Genomic DNA, 27,854 nt, shown 5'->3' with positions numbered 1-27,854 from the left:
GCAACCAACAATCACCCTGATACCAAAAGCAGTCAGAGACAGCACAAAAAAGGAAAACTACAAACCAATAGCCCTGAAAAATAAAGATTATATGAACCTATCAATAGGTGCAGGGAACACATTTGACAAAATCCAACATCCATTAATGATTAAAAACGCTCAATAAAAAAATGGAGTTGGAGAAATTTCCCTCAATATAGTTAAAACCATTTAACACAAATCCATAGAAAGCATAGTACTGCATGGAGGAAAACTAAAAGCCTTCCCTTTCAGATGAGGCACAAGAAAAGGATGGGCTTTCTCACAATTTCTATTCAATATTGTACTGGACGTTCATGCCATAGTAATCACGCAAGAAGATATTAAGGTAACCAGATAAAAAGTCAAGCTCTCTTGATTTGCAAATTACATGATACTGTATTTAAAAGCTCTGAACACTCTACCTAAAAAAAACCCTCCTAGAAACAAGAGAATTGAATGATAAAGCAGAAGGCTAGAGAATAGACACCTCTCAGAGGAAGATAGGTGGATGAGCAGTAGGCAAACAAAAAAATGCTCAGCATCACTTATCAGAGAAATCCAAATCAAGACAACAAGGACACATACCACCTCACACCAGTGAGAATACAATCTGTTCATAGACTAGAAGGATTAATGTAGCCAAGATGGCAATAATCCTCCAAAGCATTATACAGATTCAATGAAATTGTATGATTCAATAAATCATTATAGATTCACTTCTTTATAAAAAATTCCCCTTGAATGTTCCTGACATTTATATGGACTGACAAATCCCCACCAAAAATAGCCAAAGAAATCCTAGGGAAAAAGAAAACTGGAAGAATCACTCTGCCCAATCTCAACTATACTGCAAAGCTGTAGTAATTAAAGCAGTGTGGTATTAGAATAACACCACAGACCTTGGTATGTAAAATAAAAAACAGACATTAAGACCAGTGAAATAGAACTGAAAACCCAGGAACAGATCCTCAGGTATATGGACAGCTAATCTTGAGTAAATAAGCAAAACATCTTAGGTGGAGCATGAGAACTTCTTCCACAAATGGTGCTGGGAAAACTAGTTGGTCAATGCAAAAAAAAAAAAAGAAAAGAAATCAGAACCTTTTCTAATACCATGTACAAAAGTCAAATCAAAATGGTTAAGTACCTCAATACCCAAAAAAACATAGTCAAAAGAACACTTACGGACACTTGAAGCTAGAGGCATCTTTAAGGAGCCAACTGCCACTGGCCAAGCAAACAGAAACACAGATAAGCAGGACAATATCAAAACAACTTATCTGAATGAAAACTGTTACAAAAACACAAAGATTCCCCCCAAACTGGAAGATAATTGACCATCATTCATTTGATAAATTGTTAATATCCAAGATGCATATAAGCACTGATAGAACCATGGGAAAAATCCAACCCCATAAACAAATGGAGAGAAGAGATAAAACGAAACTTCTTCAAAGACATACAAATGATCAAAAGGCATATGAAAAAATGCTATACATAAGTAATCATTATGGGAATGGAAATCAAAACAATGAGATAGCACTTTACACTACAAAACTGGCACATATCAAAAGATGAGGAAGAAGAGGCTGGGCTGATAAAATCTCAGGGCCAAAATAGGCTGCCAAAATGAAGAAGGACAAAAATGACTGTACTTTCAGTGCACGTATGCTGGCATCAGATGCATCCATCGAGGACCTGATGGTGCAGGCGCGAAAAATCAAGTAGAACATCATTTGTCTGACCGAGACGAGAAGGCATCAATCACATCATGCCATTTTTGACACTGGGGAAGAGCTGTTCCTCAGAACATGTGACAAAAGAGGCGTCGGTCTTGTCAGTGTCCTTTTCAACACAAACTTGGCCATAAACATTGATTCATTCGAATGCCTAACAACCCGAATTGGGCAATTATACTTAAACAGATGTGGCTGGAGAAGTTCTATAAAGAAGACCACACCTTCTACAAGATCATTGTCAGTGATTTTAATACCAAGATAGGACCGAGAAGATCAGCCGAAGAACTCCACATCAGGACACATGGCCTAGAATGGAACGAACAGGGTGAGAGACTGTCCGAGTTCATCATGTCGACCAAGACCATCTATGGTATCTCACAATTGCAGAAGGCTAAATCTAAACGTTGGATATGGGAGTCTCCCAGTGGATGATTCCACAATGAAATTGACCACATCATATTCAATCAATGGTCTTGCCTGACCGATATTGCTGTCTGCGCTCTCCCCTCGCTCCAAAGAGGTGCATAATAGCAAAAGGATGCTTAGCGCGTGTGTGCATGTGCAAGAACTACGGGCAAAGGCCAGATTCCTGCACAAGACCAAACGGAGCTCAATCCTTGAGACCCCAGGTGTCCCTGAGGCCTCCAGGAGAGACCTCTAAAATGCAGAGCCAGGGTCAACCCAGGGCACTGTAGGGTGTGGCCGCAAAACAAATGAAAAAAAAAAAACAACTGGAGGCAATTGAATGCAGCCTAAAGCTGCAGTGCTGACCCTCTCATGGCCCATAGTCATGGCCATGTCCCTGTGTGTGGCAGCTGCAGACTCTGGAAGTCAGTTTCCACACCAAAGTGTGGTTCATTTTGGGGATCCTTGTATGGTCACCATCCTCATGTCCCTTGGGGGAACTTGCAGCACTTGGTGCCCTACACGAAGCCTAAGTTCCAGAGGCCCATCATCAGGATGTTGCCCATGTCACACCCACATGTCACACAGCTGGGTGTCTCTGAAGTATCACCAAATATGTGGACACCTTATGGTAGTGATAGGAGGCCTATGTCCTCTACAAATTCACGAGCTTCCTAGTCAACTTCCTGAAGAGCTGTTTTCAACCTAAAGTCATGGGGAAAGGCAAAGAGAAGCACAAGTCCTCACTTCCCTTCTTCTGCTTCCTTCCGTGCTCCATGGGAGAAATTCTGCTGCCCTGGTGCAAGGGGGTTGTGCTACAGTATGTCACGATCAGACTGGCCACCACAACCACCTCTGAGATCTGTGAGACGTGCAACATCTATGTGAAGGAACATTCAGCTTGCAGAGAGCTTGCGTGCATTTGGTCATCATCAACGTGCCCCTGTTCTTTGCCATGTACAGCCTCCTGATATTTTATTAAACACCAAAGGAGGATCTGAGCCCATCTAGCAAATGGGGATGTTCTTTCATGTGAAGCTCATTATCTTCTGGAAAATAGTGGTGATTGCTTTTTTGGTAAAATTTCATGTGATTTCAGACAGCAGAGACAGAAACATTCTGCATAGAAATGTTCATTGCTGCCATAGTCCACCACTACACCTTATATGGGAGATCAAGAATTACGAGTGTGCAACTCTTTGTTCCTCGAAACGTCACTTTTTCCACTTCACAACCACACACTGGTAATTACCACGAGCTTGGAGACACACTGATGGCACAGAATGTGCTCAGTACAGTTAGAGGTACCTGAAGACCTTTAAAATGACAAAGAACATCACATAAAAGCCGAAACTTCGGAATCCATAATCCAGTGCTGCACTTCTTTATGCTTTTTCTTTCTTCCTTTATTTCTCTATCTTCCTTTCTTCCCTCCTTCATTTCCTCCTACCGTGCTCCCCTCTCCCTTTCTCCTCTTTTTCTTTTATTCTTTCCTTTTTCCTTCTTCCCATCCTAGAGCAATGCAGAGGACCATGGGTTGGACAGCCAATCTATGGAGAAGACATCAGACATAAGGACGGTCGGTCCAGGTACAAGTTCCAGTTCTGCACAGACTCATTAGGCTCACCTTGACCTGCCTCCAGTGAGGCTCCCACACTCCCACAGGCAGAGAGGGAGTGTCCCAGTGTCTGCCCACAGGAACTGAGGTGGGGGGTGTTCAAGAAAGAAAGAAAGAAAGAGAGAGAGAGAGAGAGAGTGGTCTGCCATAGAGGCAGGCAGATGGGGGGAAGGAAGACATATGGAGAACATGCATACTGGCATACTGCTGAAGAAATGGGTGTTGGAACATTGTATGACTGAAACCCAATCATGAGAAACTTTTTAACTGTGTATCTCATGGTGATTCAATGCAATAAAAAATATTTGAAGTGCCTCTCAAATCTGTGTGTGTGCGTGCGTGTGAGAGAGAGCAAGAGAGCGAGAGAGAGAGCGAGCGAGCAAGCGAGAGAGAGAGAGAGACTATCTTTTTAGTCACTGTATCTGTGTATATTTGAAATACTGGAACGTTAAAGCCAGGTTAAAATAAAAATTAAAGGCCCTTAGGACAAGCTGGAGTTCAGTTGTGAAGTGTCATGTACCAATATTTAGAACTATCTGGTTTTTGATATATTTTTAATGATTCTAGGATGACTAGACTGAGGACTCCACCCAGCTACTTAGTGAAGTTGAAAGGAGAGCAAGCCAGCCATACCCTGGAGAACTTAGGGTTTACTTGTGAAGAGTTAGCCCTGATACTAACTGGAAGAGGCCACTTTAATATGGGAGCAGCCTGGAAGCTGTCTTTCCTTGTAGTTTCATTAAAGAACAAATCAAATAAATCAAGATAATTAATTGTAATCACCATTTTAAATTAAATTGTTAGTATGTATGTTAAAGTAATTGATTTAAATTTGTCTTGAAAGTTTTACAATTATGATGTTGAAATTAATAAGTAGCTATTGTTTTGTGAGAACTTTGGTGGAACAAGGCTTCCCAGAACTAGACTCTAAGGAAAATTTTGGATAGGAAGCAAGGGAAGTGCTCAGGAATAATCATTCCATGAAAAGAATGGAATAATAAAACATTGCATGATATTTGCTTTTATATAAATTAAGATCCATTTGGAAGACATTGTCGTTTTAAAAAAATCTTTACTATTTTAATTATATGACTATAAAGTTAAGTATATAACTTGTAGTTAGTTATATAATACAATAATTTATGTTATATTATTAAATAATTATTATAGCACTGTCACTATAACTCTGTCCTCCCGTTGTTCATCGTGTTCATCAATTTTCTTGAGCGGGCACCAGTAACATCTCCATTGTGAGACTTGTTGTTACTGGGGTTTTTTTTTTTTGCATATCGAATACATCATGGGTAGCTTGCTAGGCTTTGCCGTGCGGGCAGAATACTCTTGGTAGTTTGCCGGGCTCTCCGAGAGGGGTGGAAGAATCAAACTCAGGTTGGCCATGTACAGGCAAACACCCTACCGGCTATGCTCTCACTCTGGTTCAAATAATTATTATGTGCTACATAATTTAAATTAAGTATTTGACTACAAAATTAAGAGAGAGAGAAGGAAAGCGCCTGCCATAAAGGCAGGCTAGGGGAGGGGCAGTGACAGGAGTTTCCCCCGGGTCATTTGTGGTGGGAAATGGACACTGGTGGAGGGATGGGTTTTGGAACATTGTATGCCTGAAAACCTGGTCATGAAAGCTTTGTAACTCTGTATCTCATAGTGATTCAATTAAAAACTTCAAAAAAGCCAATAATTTAACATACCTAGCAATATTTGATCTCTGAGATTTTTGGTAAGTTTAATATTTGATCTCTGAGATTTTTGGTAAGTTTAAATTGTTAGGCTGATTTAGCAATAGCTCCATTCCTCGATGCTCCTGAAGAGACTGGTGGAAGTCTCCAGCTCAGGAATTTATTGTTTCTTCACTATGGATTACAGATGAAAGGGAAGAGAAATGGGGGCGTTTTAAACTTCAAACTGCTAGGTTACCCTGTGACTTTGGGTGATTTCTAAAATAAAGGATTAAGTTTTAAAAAACGGGACACAGTTATAAGAAGAATTTTTTGTTTGTTTCTGAAGTTTTTATTGGATTCTGCAAAGCCAGAGAGCCCTAATAAGAATTTTTAGGCTATACTGCTAATTATTTTGCCTAGAACATGAAAATGCATTTCATTAACACAAATCATCTTATATGGTAGTTTTGACACCTGGTCTGAAACACAGTCATGACCTAAGTCTTAAGTATAAATATGAAATTTTTATAGTGCTTAATATGTGATTAAATTAAATAATTCTTGATATATGATAATATATGTGAGTTTTTAAAACTCTTTAATATGTTTTCCTAGAAATTGTGGTTTTAAGGATGCAAAATAAACCTAGGTTAATTTACAACAGGAGCAAAGCTTTTTTTGTGTTTTTTGGGTTTTTTTTGCTTTTTGGGTCACACCTGGCGATGCACAGGGCTTACTCCTCGCTCTGCACTCAGGTGTTACTCCCGGCGGTGCTCAGGGGACCATATGGGATGCTGGGAATCGAACACGGGTCGGCCGCGTGCAAGGCAAAGGCCCTACCCGCTGTGCTATTGCTCCAGCCACGTAGCAAAGTTTTGCTGGAACAAAAGTGTAGTATGTAATAGTTAACTCTTAAGTATTCTAAAGATTTTGGCTATTTATAGAATAATGTGTTTGTGTTTGGTTTTTGTTACACTTGAAAGTTTTGTCATTTTCAGTGTACCAATATTGTCTGGTCTATGCATGTGAAACGGTGCTGTGAAACGGTGGCTCTTAAACCAAGTTTGCGAATGTCTCCAGTATTTTAACTCAGAACTGTGATAGGATGAGAACCCACGTGTCCATGCTTTTCTGTTACTACGTGAGACCACAACTTGGGCTCTTCATAGAAAGGTTCCCCTGATGAAGTAAAATGAAGAAAGAAAAAGGAGCACAACCTGATGACAGTTAGCTCCCCGTCCCTCTTTGCAAAACTGAGAGCTGGGATTATGAAGACATCACCATCTCAGGATGGCGATGGTTGGATAGTATGATATTTTTAAGAACAGTTCTGAGTGCTTTATGAATAGGGAATTTTAGGAAAACAAAATATGTCTTAGGGTAAAGGGAACTTAGGATTTTAAATATTGTAGTAGAAGTTATTGTCTCGTGGGAAAATGGCCTTTTAAAAAAGGAGGAAAAATAGAAAGCTAGAAGAAATATTTGACTTCAAACTAACGTAGACATAACTGATTTTAAATATTGTCCCCTTTCATAAAATTGTGTTAATTTTCAAGCACTGTTTTAAAGATATAAATATGAACAGTGTCTAACATTATCTAAACTGTGTACTGCAGATGGGGAAAATGTGGTTAAGCTAAATTTTACATCAAATAGAATGTTTTTACACAATTTTAAAGTTTAAAAGAAATAGAGGAGGCCCAAGCGATATTACAGCAAGTAGAGTGTTTGCCTTGCATGTGACAGGCCAGTTTGATCCCTATATGGTCCCCTGAGTCCTGCCAGGATCCCTGAGCACAGAGCCAGGCACAAGACCTCAGCTTCCTCACTCCCAACCTTTCACTGAAGTAAAGAAGAGAAAAAGAGAAAGTCAAAGAAAAGGAAAAATAGAGTTGTCATGCGTGTAACAAAATGTTGAAGATGAGCATAAAATTAAATAATTTGGTGCATGATCATACCAAATGTTTGTTTGAAATGAATTTAGAAACATTGTGTTCTTTCAGTTAATTACCTGAGTATTACACATCAGGATGTTAGTGAGATATTTGCTTGTATCTTTCCTTAATGCCTTTTGTGTGTTTTGCTCATGTCAATTTCTTGTTGTGTTGGACAAGGAATACTTATAAAGCTATGCTTTTTCTATAAATTAATGTGTGAGTGGATTAATTCTAAAATACTAGCAATGCAGGTGGACTCTGATTAAAGAACCTGGGCACTCATCACATTCACTTATTTGAAGCTTGAGTTGCCTTACATTGGTCTTAAATCCTAATACCTCCTTGGATGGCCCTGAGGCAAGCTCTATACTAGCCTGACTTCTACACCGGAGTGTGTCTGGACCCACATGAATTATAACTGGATAATGGCTCTTCTTTGGAAAAGGCTTAAGGAAGCAACTGACAAGGAAACTAAGGGGTTGGGAAAATGAAAACAAATTGGCCTGAAGCCAATTTGTAGTTTGGGGAAGAGGACCAGGTGTCCCTACACACCCAAAACTCCAAATCAACAACCTAAATACATGTCTCAAAATCTGGAGAAGGAACTACAAATAAAATAGCACTGTAGCACTGTCCTACCATCGTTCATCTATTTGCTCCAGCGGGCACCAGTAACATCTCCATTGTGAGACATGTTGTTACTGTGTTTGGCATACCGAATACGCCACAGGGAGCTTTCCAGGCTCTGCCGTGTGGGCGGGATACTCTCAGTAGCTTGTCTGGCTCTCAAAGAGGGACGGAGGAAGTGATTCCAGGTCAGCCACATGCAAGGCAAACACCCTGCCCGCTGTACTATCGCTCCAGCCCACAAATAAAATACAAAGAGTGAAAGGATAAAATTGAAGTCAAGAGAGGAAATCAATAATCTAGAAAGCACAAAAGAAATTCAAAGAATCAATAAAACTGGCAGCTGCTTCCTCAAATGATAAGCAAGAGAGACAAACCTTTCACTACACTCACAATCAAGAGAAAAGAAAAAAAGTTCAAATAAAATAAATCAGAGACCAAAAGTGTAGATCATTACAGATCCCTTGGAATTTCAGTATGTAAGAGGTCACTATGAAAAACTTTATGATATTAAGTTGAAGAATCTGGAAGAAATGAACAGATTCTTAGAATCAGCACTGTCTGTCCTCCTATTGTAAATTGATTTGCTCGAGCGGGCCCAGTAACGTCTCCACTGTGAGACTTATTGTTACTGTGTTTGGCATATCGAATGCATCATGGGTAGCTTGCCAGGCTTTGCCATGCAGGTGAGATACTCTTGGTAGCTTGCCAGGTTCTCCAAGAGGGGCGGAAGAATTGAACCCAGGTCGGCCTGGTTGGCTGCGTGCAAGGCAAACACCCTACCCGCTGGGCTATCGCTCCAGCCCTCTTAGAATTATATCATTTAAAAAATCTGAATGAGAAGGATGTAGTGTTTATTAATAGACCGATCATGACTAAGTAGTCTCATCAAGAACAACATTCCAGGTCCAATGGGGTTACTGGAAAGTTCTATCTGACTTTCAAAGAAGGTTTTTACTAAAATGGAAGAAAAAAATCATAGATCATATTGGTGAATGCAGAGATAACTTCTGACAAGTTTCAGAATCCATTCATGTTGAAAAAAAGAACTTTATTAAACTAGGGGTGGAAGAAACCCTTTTCAAGGCAGTAATGACCATCTGTAACAATCCCAAGGCCAAGATCTTTGTTTTTTTTAATTGTTTTTATTTTATTTTCATGATTTTTGGTAACACCCTTCAGTTTTCTTACCAAACTCAGGAGTCACTCTCCTGACTGATTCAGGGACCATATTGGATGCTAGGGATTAAACCCGGGTCAGCCACATGCAAGGCAAGCACCTTAATCACTGTGTTATCCATCCAGCCCAACAGCCAGTATCATTCTTAATAATAAAATCACTTAATCACTTAATCACTTAATCCCCGTTATTCATCGACTTATTCGAGCGGGTGCCAGTAACGTCTCCATTCCTCACGGTTGCGTGCTAGCGTAGCCCAATGGTATCTGTTCGTTTTAGGAACATGTAGAGCCTCAAACCGATCATTTAGGGTCTTGACGAAGAAGTCTGACCATCTTATAGGTGGGCGTCCACGTGATCTTTTGATGTCTCGTGGAATCCAATCAGTAATGGCTCTAGTCCAGCGGTTGTCTGTAAACCTCATTACATGTCCAGCCCATCTGATTTTTGATGTCTTGGCAAATGAGACAGCGTCTCTGATTCTTGAGCGTTGACGAAGATCAGAACTCCGGATTCTATCTCTCATTTGAGTGAATCGTGATATTCCAAGCATAGTTCTTTCGATTCCTCTTTGAGAGACCCGAATAGTGTTCTCATCCTGTTTTCGTAGGGTCCAGGTCTCTGAGGCATATGTTAATGCAGGAAGAATAGTGGAATCAAAGAGATGTGCTCGTAGTTGGAGGTTCTTTGTCCTTTTAGTTATTTCTTCAATGCTCTTGAAGGCATTCCAAGCCGCTCTCTTCCTCCTGCGTAACTCAGGTGCCAGGTCATTCATCATGTTGATTTCTTGACCTAAGTATATATAACTGTTGCATTCGGAGATGGTGGTTCCGTTGAGAGCGAATGGAGCGTCAGGAACAAGGCTGTTTCTCATAAACATTGTCTTCGTAAGATTCAGCTGTAGTCCAACCTTTCCACACTCACGGTCAAAGTCCGCAAGCATTTGTGCTGCTTGGCTGATGTTTGGTGTTATTAGAACGATGTCATCTGCAAAGCGGAGGTGGTGTAGTTGCCGACCATCTATCTTCACTCCCATGTTTTCCCATTCTAGTCGTCGCATGATGTTCTCGAGGGTGGCACTGAAGAGTTTTGGTGAAATGGTATCACCCTGCCGAACCCCTCTCTTGATATGGATGATTACTTCTTTGTAGAATGGTGAGATCTTGGTAGTGAATCCGCAATAGAGCTCACGAAGGATCCTGATGTATTGAGTTTGTACGCCCTGATTGGCTAGGGCTTCCATGACCGCTTCCGTCTCAACAGAATCAAAGGCCTTCTTTAAATCAATGAACGTTAGACAGAGCGGCATCTTGAACTCCCGAGATACCTCAATGAGCTTGGTTATTGTGTGGATATGGTCGATGGTACTGAATCCTTTTCGGAATCCAGCTTGTTCACATGGTTGTCCTTCATCTAGTGTTCTGCTAATCCTATTCAGGATGACTCGAGTGAATAGTTTGTAGATGACAGACAATAGGCAGATTGGGCGATAGTTGCCAATGTCGTGGATGTCTCCTTTCTTGTATAGTAGTACAGTCTTGCTGGTTTTCCATTGGGATGGAACCTTGCATTCAGACAGGTAGCGTGTGAAGAGTCGAGCTAATGTATTGATGAGTACTGATGGTAAGTTCTTCAGGTGTTCAGGTCTGATCTTGTCTGGGCCAGGTGCTTTTTGTTTCTTTACCGACGAGATGGCATGTTGGATTTCGGAAGGGAGAACATTGGGAACGACATATCCATCATGTGGTATGTGGTATGTGGGCAAGTGGATGTGGCTATTAAAGAGATCTGAGTAGAAGTCATGAATAATCTTCTCCATTGCCCTTCTGGAAGATGTGATAGATCCATCATGATGTCGGAGGGCAGTCATCTTGGTTTTGTAGTTGGTGAAGGACAGGCGGGCATTACGAATGTTTTTCCCAGCTTCTGCTGCATCTACCAGTACTGCTGCTCTCCTGTTTTTGAGGTCATCCTTGATGGCTTTTCTGCACTGTTTTGCCAGTTCGGACGTTTGCTTGTGGTTGCCTGAGGCACGTGCCACGCCACGTTGGCGAATAAGTTCAAGAGTGTTCGAAGAAAGACGGTTTTTTGTGGTTATCTCTCTCTTGGCATTCCTTGCACAATCATGGAGGTGCTGAATCATTCGATCGTATTCCTCATCAATGTTGTCAATGACGGCATCTTCCCATGTTGCTGCAACAGAGCCAAAGAGTTCCCAGTTGGTGGTTGTTCTGGGAGTCTTCTTCTTAAACCTTGCATTCTTTTCTCCTCGTTCTGTGAGGTAGAATTTTGCACGAAGAAGACGGTGGTCTGATCCCGTTTGGAATTTTGGGACAACAGCAACATCGGTTAGGCAAAACCGCCGATTGAATATGATGTGGTCTATTTCATTGTGGAACCGTCCATCGGGAGACTCCCATGTCCAACGTTTAGATTCAGCCTTTTGGAATTGTGAGTTACCATGGAAGGTTTTGGTTGACATGATGAACTCAGACAGTCTGTCACCTTGTTCGTTCCATTCCAGGCCATGGGTTCCGATGTGGAGTTCATCGACTGATCTTCTTGGTCCTATCTTGACATTAAAATCACCAACAATGATCTTGTAGAAGGTGTGATCTTCTTTATAGAATTTCTCCAGCTCCATGTAGAATTTCTCAGTTTCTTTTTCACCATAACTGGATGTTGGTGCGTAGACAACAAAGATAGAAACTGCTGGTAGTGAGCCACATTTATTCAAGTGTAATCGTCCGATTCGGGTTGTTAGGCATTCAAATGAATCAATGCTTGTGACTAAGTTTGTGTTGACAAGGATACCGACACCACCGACGCCTCTTTTATCACATGTTCCAAGGAACAGTTCTTCTCCAGTGTCGAAAACAGCATGATGGGATTGATGTCTTCTCGTTTCGGTCAGACCAATGATGTCGTACTTGATCTTTCGTGCTTGTACCATAAGGTCTTCAATGGATGCAGCAGATGCCAGCGTACGAGCATTAAAAGTACAGACAATCATTTTTGTTTTTCTGCGTTTTGGCAGCCCATGTCTGCCTTGGTGTTTTATCAGCTTCTCCTTCCATATCCTTCTCGACTCTGCATAATCAGGGCTAGGGGAATGAGATCCATTTATTACTGGATTTGGCATATCAATTTGGTCTATTTGGCATAGATCACGGATAGCTTGCCAGGCTCTGCCGTGTGGGTTGGATATTTAAGGATATTTAAGGTATCCGGAAAATTATTAAATAAATAGTTGCGCGGCCGCGAATGCGGCCGCGCGCTCCCGGGAGCTTGTTGTGATAATCTTTGGATCCTGGCCTTTGTTGGGGTTACACGGCAGTTGGAGGGTGTAACTGTTTAGCTACTGACAGGTCCAGTCCCAAACCGTGCAGGCTTAGAGATCTCAGTCCCGGGTCCCACACACCTGGGTTCCTCTGCCAGTTCGGTTATGTCTGAGGCTTATCCAAGTGTGTGGAGAGTGGCTCCAGTAAGGCCTTGGTTGGGGCCTGGAAGTCTTCAGCTGTTGGGCCCTGGCGAGGATAGTCAGACACAGGGTAGGAGACTCTGCCTTGTGCTCTCCCGGGAGCTTGTTGTGATAATCTTTGGATCCTGGCCTTTGTTGGGGTTACACGGCAGTTGGAGGGTGTAACTGTTTAGCTACTGACAGGTCCAGTCCCAAACCGTGCAGGCTTAGAGATCTCAGTCCCGGGTCCCACACACCTGGGTTCCTCTGCCAGTTCGGTTATGTCTGAGGCTTATCCAAGTGTGTGGAGAGTGGCTCCAGTAAGGCCTTGGTTGGGGCCTGGAAGTCTTCAGCTGTTGGGCCCTGGCGAGGATAGTCAGACACAGGGTAGGAGACTCTGCCTTGTGCTCTCCCGGGAGCTTGTTGTGATAATCTTTGGATCCTGGCCTTTGTTGGGGTTACACGGCAGTTGGAGGGTGTAACTGTTTAGCTACTGACAGGTCCAGTCCCAAACCGTGCAGGCTTAGAGATCTCAGTCCCGGGTCCCACACACCTGGGTTCCTCTGCCAGTTCGGTTATGTCTGAGGCTTATCCAAGTGTGTGGAGAGTGGCTCCAGTAAGGCCTTGGTTGGGGCCTGGAAGTCTTCAGCTGTTGGGCCCTGGCGAGGATAGTCAGACACAGGGTAGGAGACTCTGCCTTGTGCTCTCCCGGGAGCTTGTTGTGATAATCTTTGGATCCTGGCCTTTATATAATATATAATATATATAATATATAATAATAAAATATGCAAAATATTTCTTCTCAGATAAGGTACAAGGATGTCCACTATCCTTTCATCCTCCACTTTTATTCAATATTGTATTAAAAGTCCTGGCTACAGCAACAAGGCAAGAAAAATGAATCAAGGGACCCAAATTGTGAAAGAAGTCCAATCATTACTATTTGACCATGACATGATAGTATATTTCGAAGACCCTAAAGAGTCAACCAAATGCTACTAAAATTAATAAATCAATACAGTAAAACTCGCTGTAAAAAACCCAATGCACAAACATTGGAGTCATTCTTATATACAAATCAGTGAATGAGAGGAGTAAGCCACCAAGGAGTCTATCCCATTTATATTAGTGTCCAAAATAAATATATCAGTTTCCAAAATATCAAGAATCTCTGATTAAACCTAACAAAAGATGTAGATCTACATCATGAAAACTTTCAACCACTTAATAAAGACATAGAAGACCTTAGAAAATAAAAAACAATTCCATGCACAATTACAGACAGAAAGACTAAATTTATTAAAATTATTAATCTACCTTAGCTCATATATTCAACATAATGCCCATCCAAATTCAGATGACATTCTGCAAAGACCTAGAAAAGTCAGCAATATAGTTTGTACGGAATCACAAGAAACCACAAAAAGTCAAATCCATACTGAAAAAGAAGAGATTTGTAGGTATCTCATTACCTATAATTTGAAACTACATTTATAAAACTATACGGATCAAAACTGCAAGGTACTGGCCTAAAATTAGGCTTTATTCAAGTTACTGGAATAAAGGTACTGCAAGGTACTGGAATAACGTTTGGTTTTATGATCAATGTTAAGAATTGAATACTCAAGGTAAAAAAATATTTATAGACATAACTTTGATAAAAGGAGGTGAGAACATGAAAAGGAGTCAAGATAGCCTCTTCAAGAAATGTTGCTGAGAAAATCGGATAACCACAGGTAAAACATTAAAGCTGGATCCACATCCAAAAGTCAAATCAAAGTGAATAAAAAATCTTGAGATCTGACTGGAAACTAAAATACATTTAGGAAGATATAGGCAGAATAGTCTGAGATTTCAACCTCAAAGATGTCTTCAATAATATGATTGGCAAAGGAAACAGAATGAAAAATAAACAAATGGGACTATATTAAAATGTTTCTGCATGGAAAAATGAAAGGCTGAAACTAAAAGACAGCCAACGAAATGTGAAAAAACTTGCATTCAACACATCATAAAGGGTTGATCTCCAGGATATTTAAACTACTTAAAAAGATCAAAGAAAAATATCCAAAGACCTTATCAAGAAGTGGGTGGAGGAAAGGACTGAGCGATAGTATAGGAGGTAGGGCATTTACTTTCCCACAGCCAACCCGGGTTGAATCCTCAGCATCCAGTAAGGTTCCCTGATCATCGCCAGAAGTAAGTAATGAGGGCAGATCCAGGAGTAACCACTGAGCACTGAGGTATCCCCTCAAAACTGAGATGGGTCTAAGAGATGCTGCATTTGGCAAAGGAACCAATTGATAGTTGAGCAGCAGGAGCTGTTCTCTATCCTCACATGGGGCCACCGCCACCCATGGGGACAAGATGCCTAGGTTTCGCACCATCACTGGATCTGTCAGCTGTGCCCCAGCAGTTTGTCTTTTAGTCCTGGTTTTGCTACTCTCTAGCCAGGGCCATGTGTCTGCTGGTGAGAGTCCTGTGCTCAGTACCTTGTAACTATCTGGATGTCTGAGCCCTGTCTGTACCTGAGCTATCCTGAGCATCAGAGCCTTGCCTCTAACTGCCAGAATCTGGGCACGAGTGATACTGTGCCTCGTGTCAGGGTACACCATACTACCTAATCTATTGGGAGGACAGTATCCAGAATGCATGTTCTCAGAGAGAGAGACAGAGAGTCAGAGAGAGAGAGAGTCAGAGACAGAGAAAGAGACAGAGACAGAGACAGAGATACAGACAGAGAAAGACAGAGAAAGAGAGATAGAGACAGACAGATAGAGAGAGCACCCCAACTCGGGACTTCCTTTAATCTGCTGCCAAATCCTACCGTCAGCATTCCAATTCTGTGTTCAGATTGACTCCCTGTTCCATGGGCTGAGATTGGCTCCCTGTTCCTGGGACTCTACACCTCAGCTCCTGCTGTGTCTCCCTCCCCCCGCCCCGAGTAGTGGTTACCTTAAATTCTTTTAGGGATTGTGGCAAAGGACTATCTTCTAAAACTCCTTCCTGTTGGCATGTGGACGCTCATTTTTCTTGGGACTCCTAGGTGCCACACTTGTTCCCTAACTGGAACAGTGGGGTAGGAGTCAGTGTCCCTGATGGCTGGTCAGATAATTAGTGGGGCTCCAAGACTTGAGAGACAGACACGCTCAGACCTGTGACAACTAAAATCTATTTCACTAAGACCAGGGAACTTTGGAGAGAATATTCCCATATGAAGAAACAGAAAATATAAAAACATCCCTTAACACCCATAGAAACATATAGAACCATTTACAAGTGAAAAACACATTTAACTATTAGCCTTGAGGAGATATTTTGCATCTTCTAGATTTTGTGCTTCATAGTTCTTGTCCTTGTAGTTTGTGTTGGAATCTAAAATAATTATTTCTGTGACCTGGGTTTTAGTGGGTAGTCTTCTAATCAGTGACTATTATCATGGAAATGGGTTTCTGCAGAAGTTTTCTCTATTTGCACATTTACTTTTCCAATGCCCTTCCTGATGGCAGTAATAACATCTCCCTTTGGAGCTAGTTTTGAAGTTCTCAAATGCAACAGCAGTTCGGGCTCGATTCCTGTGTCCTCTGTTCCCTATTTCAATCGACTTTCTTTCTCACTTTCAGTAGTTCTCCAAGGCTAACCCTTGAAACCAAGCCTACTATTTGAAACTTTCTCTGAACGTCCAGGGCAGTCTATGCTGCCAGTAGGCACAGACACGCCTCATTCATGGGTGCTCACCATCAGACATTAAGGATGCTGAGTCTGGTGAGGGAAGGAAGGTATTGTCATTTGGATAATTTGCTCCTGTACAGTTATCAGACAGCTAACCTTTGATATAAGGAAAAAGCTTCTAATGCAAGCTGTGAGTTCCAGGCCTAGCCAATATGAAACCAGAGAGCACTGAAAAATGAGCAAAGAGACTTAAGGTGGTACAAGAAAATGTCTCCTAAACTGACTTGAGGAACTCAGGAAGGCTATATCCTCAGGCTTGTGTAATTCACTGAATGGTGACACAGCAGCCACCGAAATATTTCTTCTACTTGTATGTTTTCAGATGGAGAAACCACCAAATGGTTCCAGATGACACACCATCGGGCTGTCCAATGAACAACTGGGGAAAGTTTGATTTGAAGTTTCTCCATAAAGAAGGACTCAGCCACTTCTGTACCAAGTCTGGCCACAACACAATTTGGGAGGTCAAGTATGGCCAGCACAAGGAAGTATAAACCATAGTGCTGTCTGGGAACTCTATTAGTTTTGTAAAAATATGGGTAAGCACATTGTTCACCTTATGTTCACCTGCTTTATGCTTTATGAGAAAAACCTGGACTTTGTTGGAATTGTAAATTGGTACCCTCTTTTCTTGCCAAATACCATGAGACTAGAACAATGGACAACCCCTAAGAGCCCTCTTCCTGCAGTGCTCATAGCCCCAGAGTTGTTTCTCCCTTATCCATACCCACAAATGGACCTGTTGACTATCGGGAAAGCAGGAGACTTAGGATTTATGGCTTTGTGCCCACTTCAGGAGGCTCCCCAGGGATGCAGGAAATATCCAGGATCCATGTGCCTTTCTCCTTGAAAGTTATAGGCCAGGTAAAGCCAGATCTAGGGAGATTCTCGAATGACCCTGAGAAGTACATAATGAAGTTCCAGGGCTTTCTGCAAATGTGTGAAATGGCATGGAAAGTTATAATACTCATCTTAAATCAAAACTTAAAAAGAAACAAAAGAGTACTGTACAAAAGTACATAACTTGATTATGTACTTATCTGAGTCATATAATCATTTCTGGAGAATTCAGAATCCTTTGATAAATAAAATATATTCCACAGCGCAGTGGCAGTCTCTCCTGTAGACTCAGGATGGAATTACAACCAGCCAACTGCTGCTTGGTGCCTAGACACTGTGAGTTACAGAGTAGGGAAAATAACAAGAAGCAGAGACTGACCCCTTAATTATGCTTTGTTGATCATTATTGAGCAGGAACCAGAGAAAACACCCACAATATCTTTAGAGTGTCAGGGAAGCAATTAGAAAATACACTACCTAAATCCTGATCCTATGCAAGGTGAACTAATCTTATGGAAAAAAATGTTTATGCAGGCTGCCCCAGATATACGGAGAAAGTTTCAGAAGATAGGTGTGGGTCTGGAGGTTGTCCTTGGAGAACTATTGAAAGGGGCTTTGGCAATCTATTGCAACAGAGAACAAGAGGGCACAGGAAGAAATAGAGCCCAAGAGTGGTTTTGCATTTGAGGACTTCAACAGAAACTCAAAAGGGATATGCCACTTCTGCCATCAGGACGGGCACTGGAAAAGTGAATGTCCAAATAGGAGAAACTTCTGCAGAGACCCCGTCCATGATAATAACAAGCACTGGTTACAGGACTACCCACCAAGTCCTAGGTCCCAGAAATAGTTGCTCTAGAATCCAACACTGCAAACCACAGGGACAAGAAGTTTGAAGCACAGCATCTACAAAATAGATATATATTTTCAAGGTTAATAATTGTTTTCTTCTCTTGGAAATGGTTCTATGTCTTTCTATAGGGGCAAGGGAGTACTTTATCCTTTCTATTTCTTCATATGAGAATATTTGCTCTAATGTTCTTTGGTTTTAGTGAAATGGGATTTAGTTGCCACATGTCTAACCATGTCTGTCACACTAGAGTCTTGAAACCCCAATGATCATTCGACCACCATCATAGAAACTAACCACAGCTTCACCAGAGCTCCAGTTAGGGAACAGGAGTTGTATCCTAAGGGTCCAAAGAAAGACCAGCACCCACATGTCAACAAGAAGTCATTTCAGAAGATGGACCTTTGGCCCAATCCCTAAAATAAATTTAGGGTAATCACTCCTGACATTAGGAGTTAATGCTTTAGGGGATAAATTAATAATTTAGGGGAATTCTTCAGCAGAAGCTGAGGTGTAGAGTGCTAGGTCACTTTCAATCTCTGCCTATGGACCAGGCAATCAGAACGTAGAATAGGATGGCTTGGGGTGGGACTCGGCAGTAGATAAAAGGAAGCCCCCCTCCCTCTGTCTCTGAGCACACATTCTCTGGACTCTCTCCTCTCTCCATGGATCAGGTCTTTCCTAGACATGGGGCTCAGACCCAGGCAGGGCTCAAGATGCCCTGTAGTGACAAGGCACTGAGCACAGGACTCTCACCCACACACACATGAACATGGCCAGAGAGTAGGAAAGCAAGGACTGCATGACAGGAACTGCTGGGATAGAGCTGTGAAGCCCATTTGATGGTACAGAACATAGGATCTAATCTGCCTGGGCAGCTGTGCTGGAGACAGAGGAAAGCTTAGATGAGATAGAGAGCAACGCAGGGACAGGACCCAGGCATTGTTCGTGGGGGGGGGCAAGTAGACAGCTTGGGACAGGACAGGGAAGTCCTCCACGGGTCCAGAAAGTGTCAGGGACAGGACATGGCTATCATTCACAAGTAAAGGTGAGGCCTGGACATCTAGGGAAGGACCTGGAACCATTTATTTTTCTGTACAAGAAACTAACTTTCAATCTTCTGAGTTTTAGGTGCAAATATTTCATACAATTCTCCCAAACCCACCACCGCTTTCTTGCTAATGAGAGTGCAGCAGGTATGGCATTTGCCATTCTTTAGCTCTTTGGGTCACACTGGCAATGCTCATGGGTTACTCCTGGCACTCTAATTACTCTTGGCAGTTCTCGGGGCACCATACAGGATACTGCAGATCTAAGCCAGGGCGGTCTTGTTCAGGGAAAATTTCCCACCTGCTGTACTATTATTACTATTATTACGCTGGAGCGATAGCACAGTGGGTAGGGCGTTTGCCTTGCATGCAGCCAACATGGCCGACCCGAGTTCGATTCCTCCGCCCCTCTCGGAGAGCCCGGCAAGCTACCGAGAGTATTCAATATGCCAGACACAGTAACAACAAAGTCTCCAATGGAGACGTTACTGGACCCGCTCGAGCAAATTGATGATCAACGGGAGGGCCTGTACTATTATTACAGTAGGGCATTTGTTTTCTACACAGCCAACCCAGATTGGATCCCTGGCAATTTATGTGGTCCCCTAATCACCAATAGGAGTGTTCCCTAAGCGGGGACTGTGGAGTAAGCCCTGAGAAAAGAAGATAAATAAAGGATAGAATTGGTGAAAAAGAAGAAGGAAAAGAATGGTGGGAGGAAAGGCTAAAAGAAGACTGAATTGAAGGAGAAGGGAATAAGCAAGAATGAAGAAAGAAATCAAAGAAAGAAAGTTAGAAATAAGGGAAAGAAAAACCAAAAGAAGCAAGTATCAAAAGTAAGAAAGGAAAGAATGGAAGGAAGAGGAGAAGAAGGAAGGAAGGAAGGAAGGAAATCCAGAAGGAAGGAAAGAAGAAGAAAACTGGAGGATTCCAGGACTGAAGGAAGGGAGGGAAAGAAAGAAATCGGATGGAAGGAAGAAAAAAGAACGAACGTATTAAAAAAAGGGGGTAAATGGAGAGGGGAGTATGGTAGGAGGGAATGAAGAATGGAAGAAAAAGGAAGGTAGAGAAATAAAGGAAGAAATAAAATAGAATAAAAGAAACAAAAGAAAGAAAAAGAAATGGGGAGGAAGTGAGGGAGGAGGGAATAAATGAGTGAAGAAAGAAAGGAAGAAAAATAAAAGGAAGAAAAAGAAACGAGGATGGAAGGAAGGAATGAAGGAAGTAAGGAAAGAAAGAAATGGAAGAGAAAGAAGGAAAGAGTTAAGAACAGAGGTAGGAAGGTGTAGAGAGAGCAAAAAGGAAAGGGAGAAAGGAAAAAGAGAGGAAGGAAGTAAAAGAGAAAGATGAAGGACGTAGGAAAAGAGGGAAGGAGAGAAAGGGAGAGAGGAATAAGAAAAAATAAAGGAAGAAAACAAAAGAGAAAGAAATAGAAAAGAAAGATGGTATGAAGGAGAAGGAAGGAAGGAAAAGGGAAGGAGGAATTGGAGGGAGGGAAGGAAGGAAGGAAGGAAGGAAGGAAGGAAGGAAGGGAGGGAAGGGAAGAGGCAGGGAGGGAGGGAGGGAGGAAGGAAGGAAGGAAGGAAGGGAGGGAGGGAGGGAGGGAAGGAGGGAAGGAGGGAGGAAAGGAGGGAGGGAGAGAGGAAGGGAGGGAAGGAGGGAGGGAGGACGGGAGGGAAGGAGGGAGCCAAGGATGGAGGGAAGGAGGGAGGGAAGGATGGAGGGAAGGAGGGAGGGAAGGAGGGAGGGAAGGAAGGAACAAAGGAAGGATAGTAGGAGGGGACGTAGGGAGGCAGGGAGGGAGGAAGGGAGGGAAGGAGGGAAGGAGGGGAGGGAGGGAGGGAGGGAGGGAAGAAGGAAGGAACAAAGGAAGGATAGGAGGAGGGGACCAAGGGAGGGAGGAAGGGAGGGAAGGAGGGAAGGAGGGAGGGAGGGAAGGAGGGAAGAAGGGAGGAACAATGGAAGGATAGGAGGAGGGGAGGGAGGGAGGAAGGGAGGGAAGGAGGGAAGGAGGGAGGGAGGGAGGGAGGGAGGGAGGGAAGGAGGGAGGGAAGGAGGGAAGTAGGGGAGGGAGGGAGGGAGGCAGGGAGGGAGGGAAGGAAGGAAGGAGGAAAAGAATGAAAGAAAACACCCCCCCTCAGTTCCTGTGGGCAGACACTGGGACACTCCCTGTCTGCCTGTGGGAGTGTGGGAGCCTCACTGGAGGCAGGTCAAGGTGAGCCTAATGAGTCTGTGCAGAACTGGAACTTGTACCTGGACCGACCGTCCTTATGTCTGATGTCTTCTCCATAGATTGGCTGTCCAAGCGATGGTCCTCTGCATTGCTCTAGGATGGGAGGGAGGAAAAAGAATAAAATAAAAAGGAGAAAGGGAGAGGGGAATACAGTAGGAGGAAATGAAGAAGGGAAGAAAGAGGAACACAGAGAAATAAAAAGTATTGAGGAGTACAGCACTGGATTATGGATTATGGCTTATGGATTCTGAAGTCTCAGCTTCTTCCATGTGTTCTTCTGTGTCATTTTACATGACTTACGTATATGTAACTGTACTAGGCACATTCTATTCTACCAGGACTTCTTCAAGCTCTTGGTGACTACCAATGTGTGGCAGTGATGTGGAAGAAGTGACTGAAGTGTCTAGTGATGAAGACAACAGGTTGAATTGCTCATCTTCGTCCATTGGAACAGTTTTACTTTTTGGTTTCCCCCTTAACGTTTTGCTAATGTTCTTCGCCTGCTTAGAAATGTCACTTTTGATGTCAGAGATATCCCATATTTCTAGGAACAAAGAGCAACATGTTCCTCGTTCTTCGTCTCCCATATAAGGGGCATAAGAGAAGGTGTAGTGGTGGACTATGGCAGCAATGAACATTTCTATGCAGATGATAAAGTCCTGCAGCCCCGTGGCCACTGTCTCTTCTGTCTGCCACTCCCAGGTGGAGTTCTGGGAAATTACACCAAATTTCACCAGCAAAGCAATCAACACTGCTTGCCAGAATGTGACAAAAACGACAAGCTTCACACAAAGGAACTTTCCTATTGCCTGGATGGGCCTCAGCTCCTCTTTCAGGGCTTTATGAAATATCAGGAGGCTATACATGGCAAAGAACTGGGACACGTTGTTGATGATGACCAAATACATCCAGGCTCTGTGCAAGCTGAAGGTTCCTTCACTGTACACCTTGAATATCTCACAGATCACGGCGGCGTAGGTGGTGATCAGTCTGATGACGATGTACTGCAGCACTCCCAGCTTGCACCGGTACAGCAACACCTCTCCCACGGGGCAGGGTGGGCAGCAGCAGAAGGGTATGGGGGGCTGCGTCTTCTCTTTGCCTTGCATCATAGCTTCCAGGTTGGGGTACTGGCTCTTCAAGTAGTTGAATAGGAAGTTCATAAAGTTGTAGAGGACATACGCTTCGTAACACTCCCGCATGGTGTCCACGTAGATGGCGATGGACGGATACTTAAGAGCCACCCAGCTGTCTATGCTGTACACGGGCACCATCCAGAGGATCCTCATGATGGGTTTCTGAAGCTCGGGCCTCGTGTAGTGCACCAAGTGCTGCAAAATCTCCCAGAAGGTCACGGGGATGGTGAACAGCACGAAGATCCCGGCGATAAACCACGCCTTGGTGTGGATACTGACTTCCAGTTTCTGCAGGTGCCACACACCCAGGGGAATGGTCACGACCACGGCCAGCAGATAGAGGGTCAGCACTAAGGGTCGGATCCAACGCCTCCAGTTCTTAAGTTTAGGCACGCACGTGTCGAGCATTTCTCAAAGGTTCAAGGCAAAGAGCGCAGAAAGTCTCTGAGGCCCCTGCGCTGAGGTCCAAGGTTATAGGTGGATGCGCATTCCATGTAACAAAGCAGCAGTGTGACATCAGGGGTACCGCTGGGCGCCGCCCCCGCTGTACCACTGACGGCCGCCGGGGGCGCTGCGGCCAGCATCCTCGCTGCTTGCCTGCATCTGGCCCCTTACAAAGTCCTGGGACCCCTGGCGCGACCCCTTGCCCCTGAACCCCTGCACTCTGTCTGGCCTCTAAAGGAGAGCAGTGGCCTACATTGAGATGGTCCCGGCCCCTTCTCTCGGGGCCAACCTTCCACCCTGGCTCTCCTGGTTCAATCTTGCTGATGATGTACAGGGGTGAGGCCCAAGAGGGTCCTTCACTCCCTGGGAACTCCCCGGACTGTTTGTAGACTCTGGAGCTGCTTCTGCAGGGCTCTAAGGAAATCTGCCTGGAGCCGCAAACCCCGAGTCCAGTTCATCAGAGCAGAGCGCCCTGGTTGCCTCATTCCCGGGCAGATCTGCTTTCCCGGCCTCAGGTTTTTGTGGAATCATCTACTACATACAGTGTTCCTGTCTCATTAAGCACATTAAGCAATTAAATAAGTGGAGGGAGTTAATCCTTCCCCTAATGCTGATCATCCTGGCATTCTTAATGATCGTGGTATGTCCTGAATGTGTGATCGCTGCAGAAGCCTAGTTTGGAACATAAAACCCAGCAACAATCCAATATAAATACTGATTTCAAGGGCTGGATTGATAGAACAGCAAAAGTGTTCTTGCCTTGTAGATAGCTGACCTGGCTTAGATCCCCGATACACAGTATGGCTGCTCTGACCTCCACCAGGAATGAGGCCTGATCATATGGATTGCAGTACACCCAGAGCACTTTCAGATGGGACAAAAAAAAAACACTGATTTTGTTCTCCAAAGCTCATAATGAATGCTGATAAAATGTAACAAGATTGAAAAGATTTCAAAAATTTATCCTCTGAACAACCTAGCTTAAAGTAGAAATTAGGAAAAGACAGATGTTGGAAAAGCATCAATATACTTGTAAGTTAAACAGTAAACTTCCAAAGAAGCATAGGCATGTGGAATACAAAATTCAAATCAGCATTTTTAGTTGCATAAACATGTGAAACAAATTAGTGTGATTAATGCAGTCTCTCGAGGAAAAAAAAAACTTATAAATGCACTTCTAGTGAGGTGTAGAGATATATCACAGGGGTTAAGAGACTGGCCTTGCACATGTCCAACCCTAGTTTGACCCCCAGCACCACATATGCCCCCCAGAAATGCCAGCAGCAACACGCACAGACTGAGGCAGGAGTAGTCAATAAGTACCACCAGGGACTTGTGGACTCTCTGAGCCCAAAGGGCAAGTCTTCAAATAGATCCCCAAAGTTTCTACCCTTAAAAGCTAGAGAAAGGGCTGGGCGTGAACTACACAAGATGGAAGGCATGACTTGTATTGGCACGGCCTGGGCTTAATCCTTAACAACCACATGGTGCCCAGCACCATACAGAGGCCCTGAGTACTACAGGAGTGACTCTGGAGAATTTCTGAGGAGAACCCAGCAAAAGTAAGAAAGTAGGCCATGAAGAACTACCATATCAAAAGTAGATGAAGGAAATAAGAAATAAAGACATGATTCAGCTGACACAGAATATATAATGTTGAAATATTAACACAACTGAGAAATCTCAAGACAGACTCACCGAGAACAACAGAAACTTATCTCCTACCCTGTCAGATGAGAACTAGAAACTCATCTCATACACTGTCAGACTACAGTTACAACTGAAAATCTTACCTAAGGGCTCTGGTTTAACTGTAACTCTCCAATTCCATAACAGTTAAAGAATGTTACAAACTTAAACCCAGTAACAAAATCTCCTTCAATCCCTACCTACTCTATGTAATAGACATAAAGGCTATACAAGTAAGCATCATATGAATAAATTACTTTCAAAAAATAGCTTCCATATTCAACCTGATTTCAAACTCTTTGTGAAAATAAGAAACAGGCACAAGTTTACAGCATTTCAAGATACAAAAAGTTATTAAAATATGTATGCTTCTATGCATAATACTGCAATTACCTAGCAAGGGTTGTGGTAGCATAGTGAAGGGATGGACTAAAAGTATAACATGGTTCTGGTGGTGGGAACATGGCAATTGTTGGCCAGGGAACTGTTCTAACTGTCAAACCCATAGCTGGTATTAAAACTATTATAAGCACATCACCTAAAATGTCATATTTTTTAAAATTTCACTAGTGTTCCCCACTTTTAATTTTCTCAAAACTATGCTCCAGCAATAATCACTTTACTTACCTCTTAATAAATACTTAGTTTTCATTTTTACAGAAACAGACACAGGGAAAGTTCATTTGCTATTACAATTACAAAGGAGCAGTTTATCTTAAACCCAATTTTGTAAGTTCAGAGAGATATAACAAGAGTAAAGGTGTGTAGCTGAACACAGTTTGATCTCCAGCTCCATATATGGTCCCCCTGAGCACTGCCTGGAGTGATCCCTGAGCACAGAGCCAGCAATTAGCCCTAAGCACCACCAGGTGTGACCCAACCCCCGCTCCCCACTCCTACCACCAACACCTAATTATGTAAAAAGCCAAATCCATACACATGACTAGTCTCAGTGCTCATAAACAAAGAGAGAGGGGAAAATATTAGTCCCAAGGGCTCCTGGGTGGAGAAGTCAATAAAGCACAAGCAAGTCAAATGGGAACAAACAAAAAGCCTGGAGACAGAGCTGGACCTTGAGAAAGCAGGAAGGACAGCAGCCCGGAGCAGGTGACACAGTAACCCCAGGTCATGGCATGACCAGAGACTTGCAGACACCTCCCTCCTCTGGGCACATCATTAAGCACTGACCCCTTTAACACTTCCACAAGAAGAAAACATCCGACCCCATCAAAAATGGGGCGAGGAAATGAATAGAAACTTTCTCAAAGAAGAAATTCGAATGGCTAAAAGGCACATGAGAAAATGCTCTACACCATTAATCATCAGGAAGATGCAGATCAAAATAACAATGAGATATCATTTCACACCACAGAGACTGGCCCACATCCAAAAGAACAAAAGCAACCGGTGTTGGCGCAGATGTGGAGAGAAAGGGACCCTCCTTCACTTCTGGTGGGAATGTCAACTGGTTCAACTCTTTTCAAAAACAGTATGGACGATTCTCCAAAAATTAGAAATTGAACTCCCATTGGACCCAGCAATACCACTCCTGGGAATATATCCCAGAGAGGCCAAAACGTTTATCAAAGTGACATCTGCACTTGTTTGTTCATTGCAGCGCTGTTTACAATAGCTAGAATCTGGAAAAAACCTGAGTGCCCGAAAACAGATGACTGGTTAAAGAAACTTTGGTACATCTACACAATGGAGTACTGTGTAGCTATTAGAAAAGATGAAGTCATGAAATTTACATACAAGTGGTACTACATGGAAAGTATCATGTTAAGCGAAATGAGTCAGAAAGAGAGGGACAGACATAGAAAAACTGCATTCATCTGGGGGAACATAAAGTAACAAAATAAGAGACTAACACCCAAGAATAGCTGAGATAAGGACCAGGAGGTTTACTCCATGGCTTGGAGGCCAGTCACACATGTTGTGGGTAAAAGTCAGCTCAGATAGAGAAGGGAGCACCAAATAAAGGGTGTTGGGAGGATCCTTCCAGGATGGAAGATGCGTGCTAAGAGTAGACTATCGACTGAACATGATTGCCACTCAATGCCTCTTTTCCAAACCACAGCACCCAAAAGGAGAGAGAGAACAAAAGGGAATGCCCTGCCACAGAGGCAGGGTGGGATGGAGGGTAGGGGAGTGGGAGGGATACTGGAATAAGTGGTGGTGGAGAATGGGCACTGGTGGAAGGATGGGTATTTGATCATTGTATAACTGAAACCCAAGCACAAAAATGTGTAAGTCTACAACTGCACCTCATGGTGTTTCACTAATAAAAATTAAAAAGCCGCAAAAAACTGTGTTTTTCAGAAATTTTGACACATGGTAAATCCTAAACATATGCTACCAAGTGAATAAACCAGCAAGAAACAGAAATGCTATGTTGATTCAGCCTAGACAGGTACTCTAATGAGTTGGAATCTTGAAGACAGAATGAAGAGTTGCAGGTTCCTGGTGAGAAGAGGGAGGAGCGTGTGCTTATTTACAGAGCAGTTTCCACCTTGAAGAGGCAAGGGGAGAGGAAGATGGAAGGCAGAACACTAAAAATTGCTCAGGTACAGCAGTGAGTAGGGAAACAGTGAGAAGTACAGCTCCAAGCAGAATTCCAGCAACAAAGCTCCATCCTAATAACCAGGTTGCACTGAAGGAATGTGCAGCAGCATCGTGCTAATGAAAACAGTATCTCAGAACCCGTTCAACTCTCCTAATCTGACTCAAATTTCCACATGAGTTTCTTGTCAAAAATAGTTTTAAAAAGCACCTCATGGCCCAAATGAGCAACTACCTGACAGCGGACACCTGCGGTTTTACAAGTGTTCTAGAAGTGAGACTTGAATTGTAAACCAGGATCTGCACCAACGCAGGGACCCTTCCCCCCAGGTATACCCGTGGCAGGGGTCATGGCCTCTTGGGTTGCTGCAGATCATGCATATGACAATTAATTTCCCTTTCATGCTGCACTGGACCCATATCTCAGCCTCCTTTACAGAACTCTTATGACTAAAGCCTGGCTACCCCAGCTGCATTAAGCCAGTAGTCTGCCATTCTATTCCAAGCAAAATTCAACAAAATAACTGTGAACACAAGAATCTGTAAAACCTAATTTAAAAGAAAATATTGCCTGGATCAGTGTTAGAGGTCCCACAGAATTCGCACAGGAGCACCAACGTACTATACTTGAAAGAGGAAGATACTATACTTGA

At 43.1% G+C, this 27,854-nt stretch overlaps 1 protein-coding gene across 1 annotated transcript; it reads right to left on the bottom strand.

The window, feature by feature from the left end:
* Nucleotides 1-21,696: 21,696 nt before the first annotated feature.
* Nucleotides 21,697-22,914, bottom strand: LOC130031237 (transmembrane protein 184C-like). The gene has a single exon (XM_056122500.1). The coding sequence runs from the start codon at nt 22,912-22,914 to the stop codon at nt 21,697-21,699; it is 1,218 nt and encodes a 405-aa protein (XP_055978475.1).
* Nucleotides 22,915-27,854: the final 4,940 nt, after the last annotated feature.

Source organism: Sorex fumeus, unplaced genomic scaffold (genome assembly GCF_029834395.1).
Source record: "Sorex fumeus unplaced genomic scaffold, SorFum_2.1 ptg000046l, whole genome shotgun sequence".
Classification (NCBI taxonomy): domain Eukaryota; kingdom Metazoa; phylum Chordata; class Mammalia; order Eulipotyphla; family Soricidae; genus Sorex; species Sorex fumeus.
This window is presented reverse-complemented; position numbering and strand designations above follow the sequence as displayed.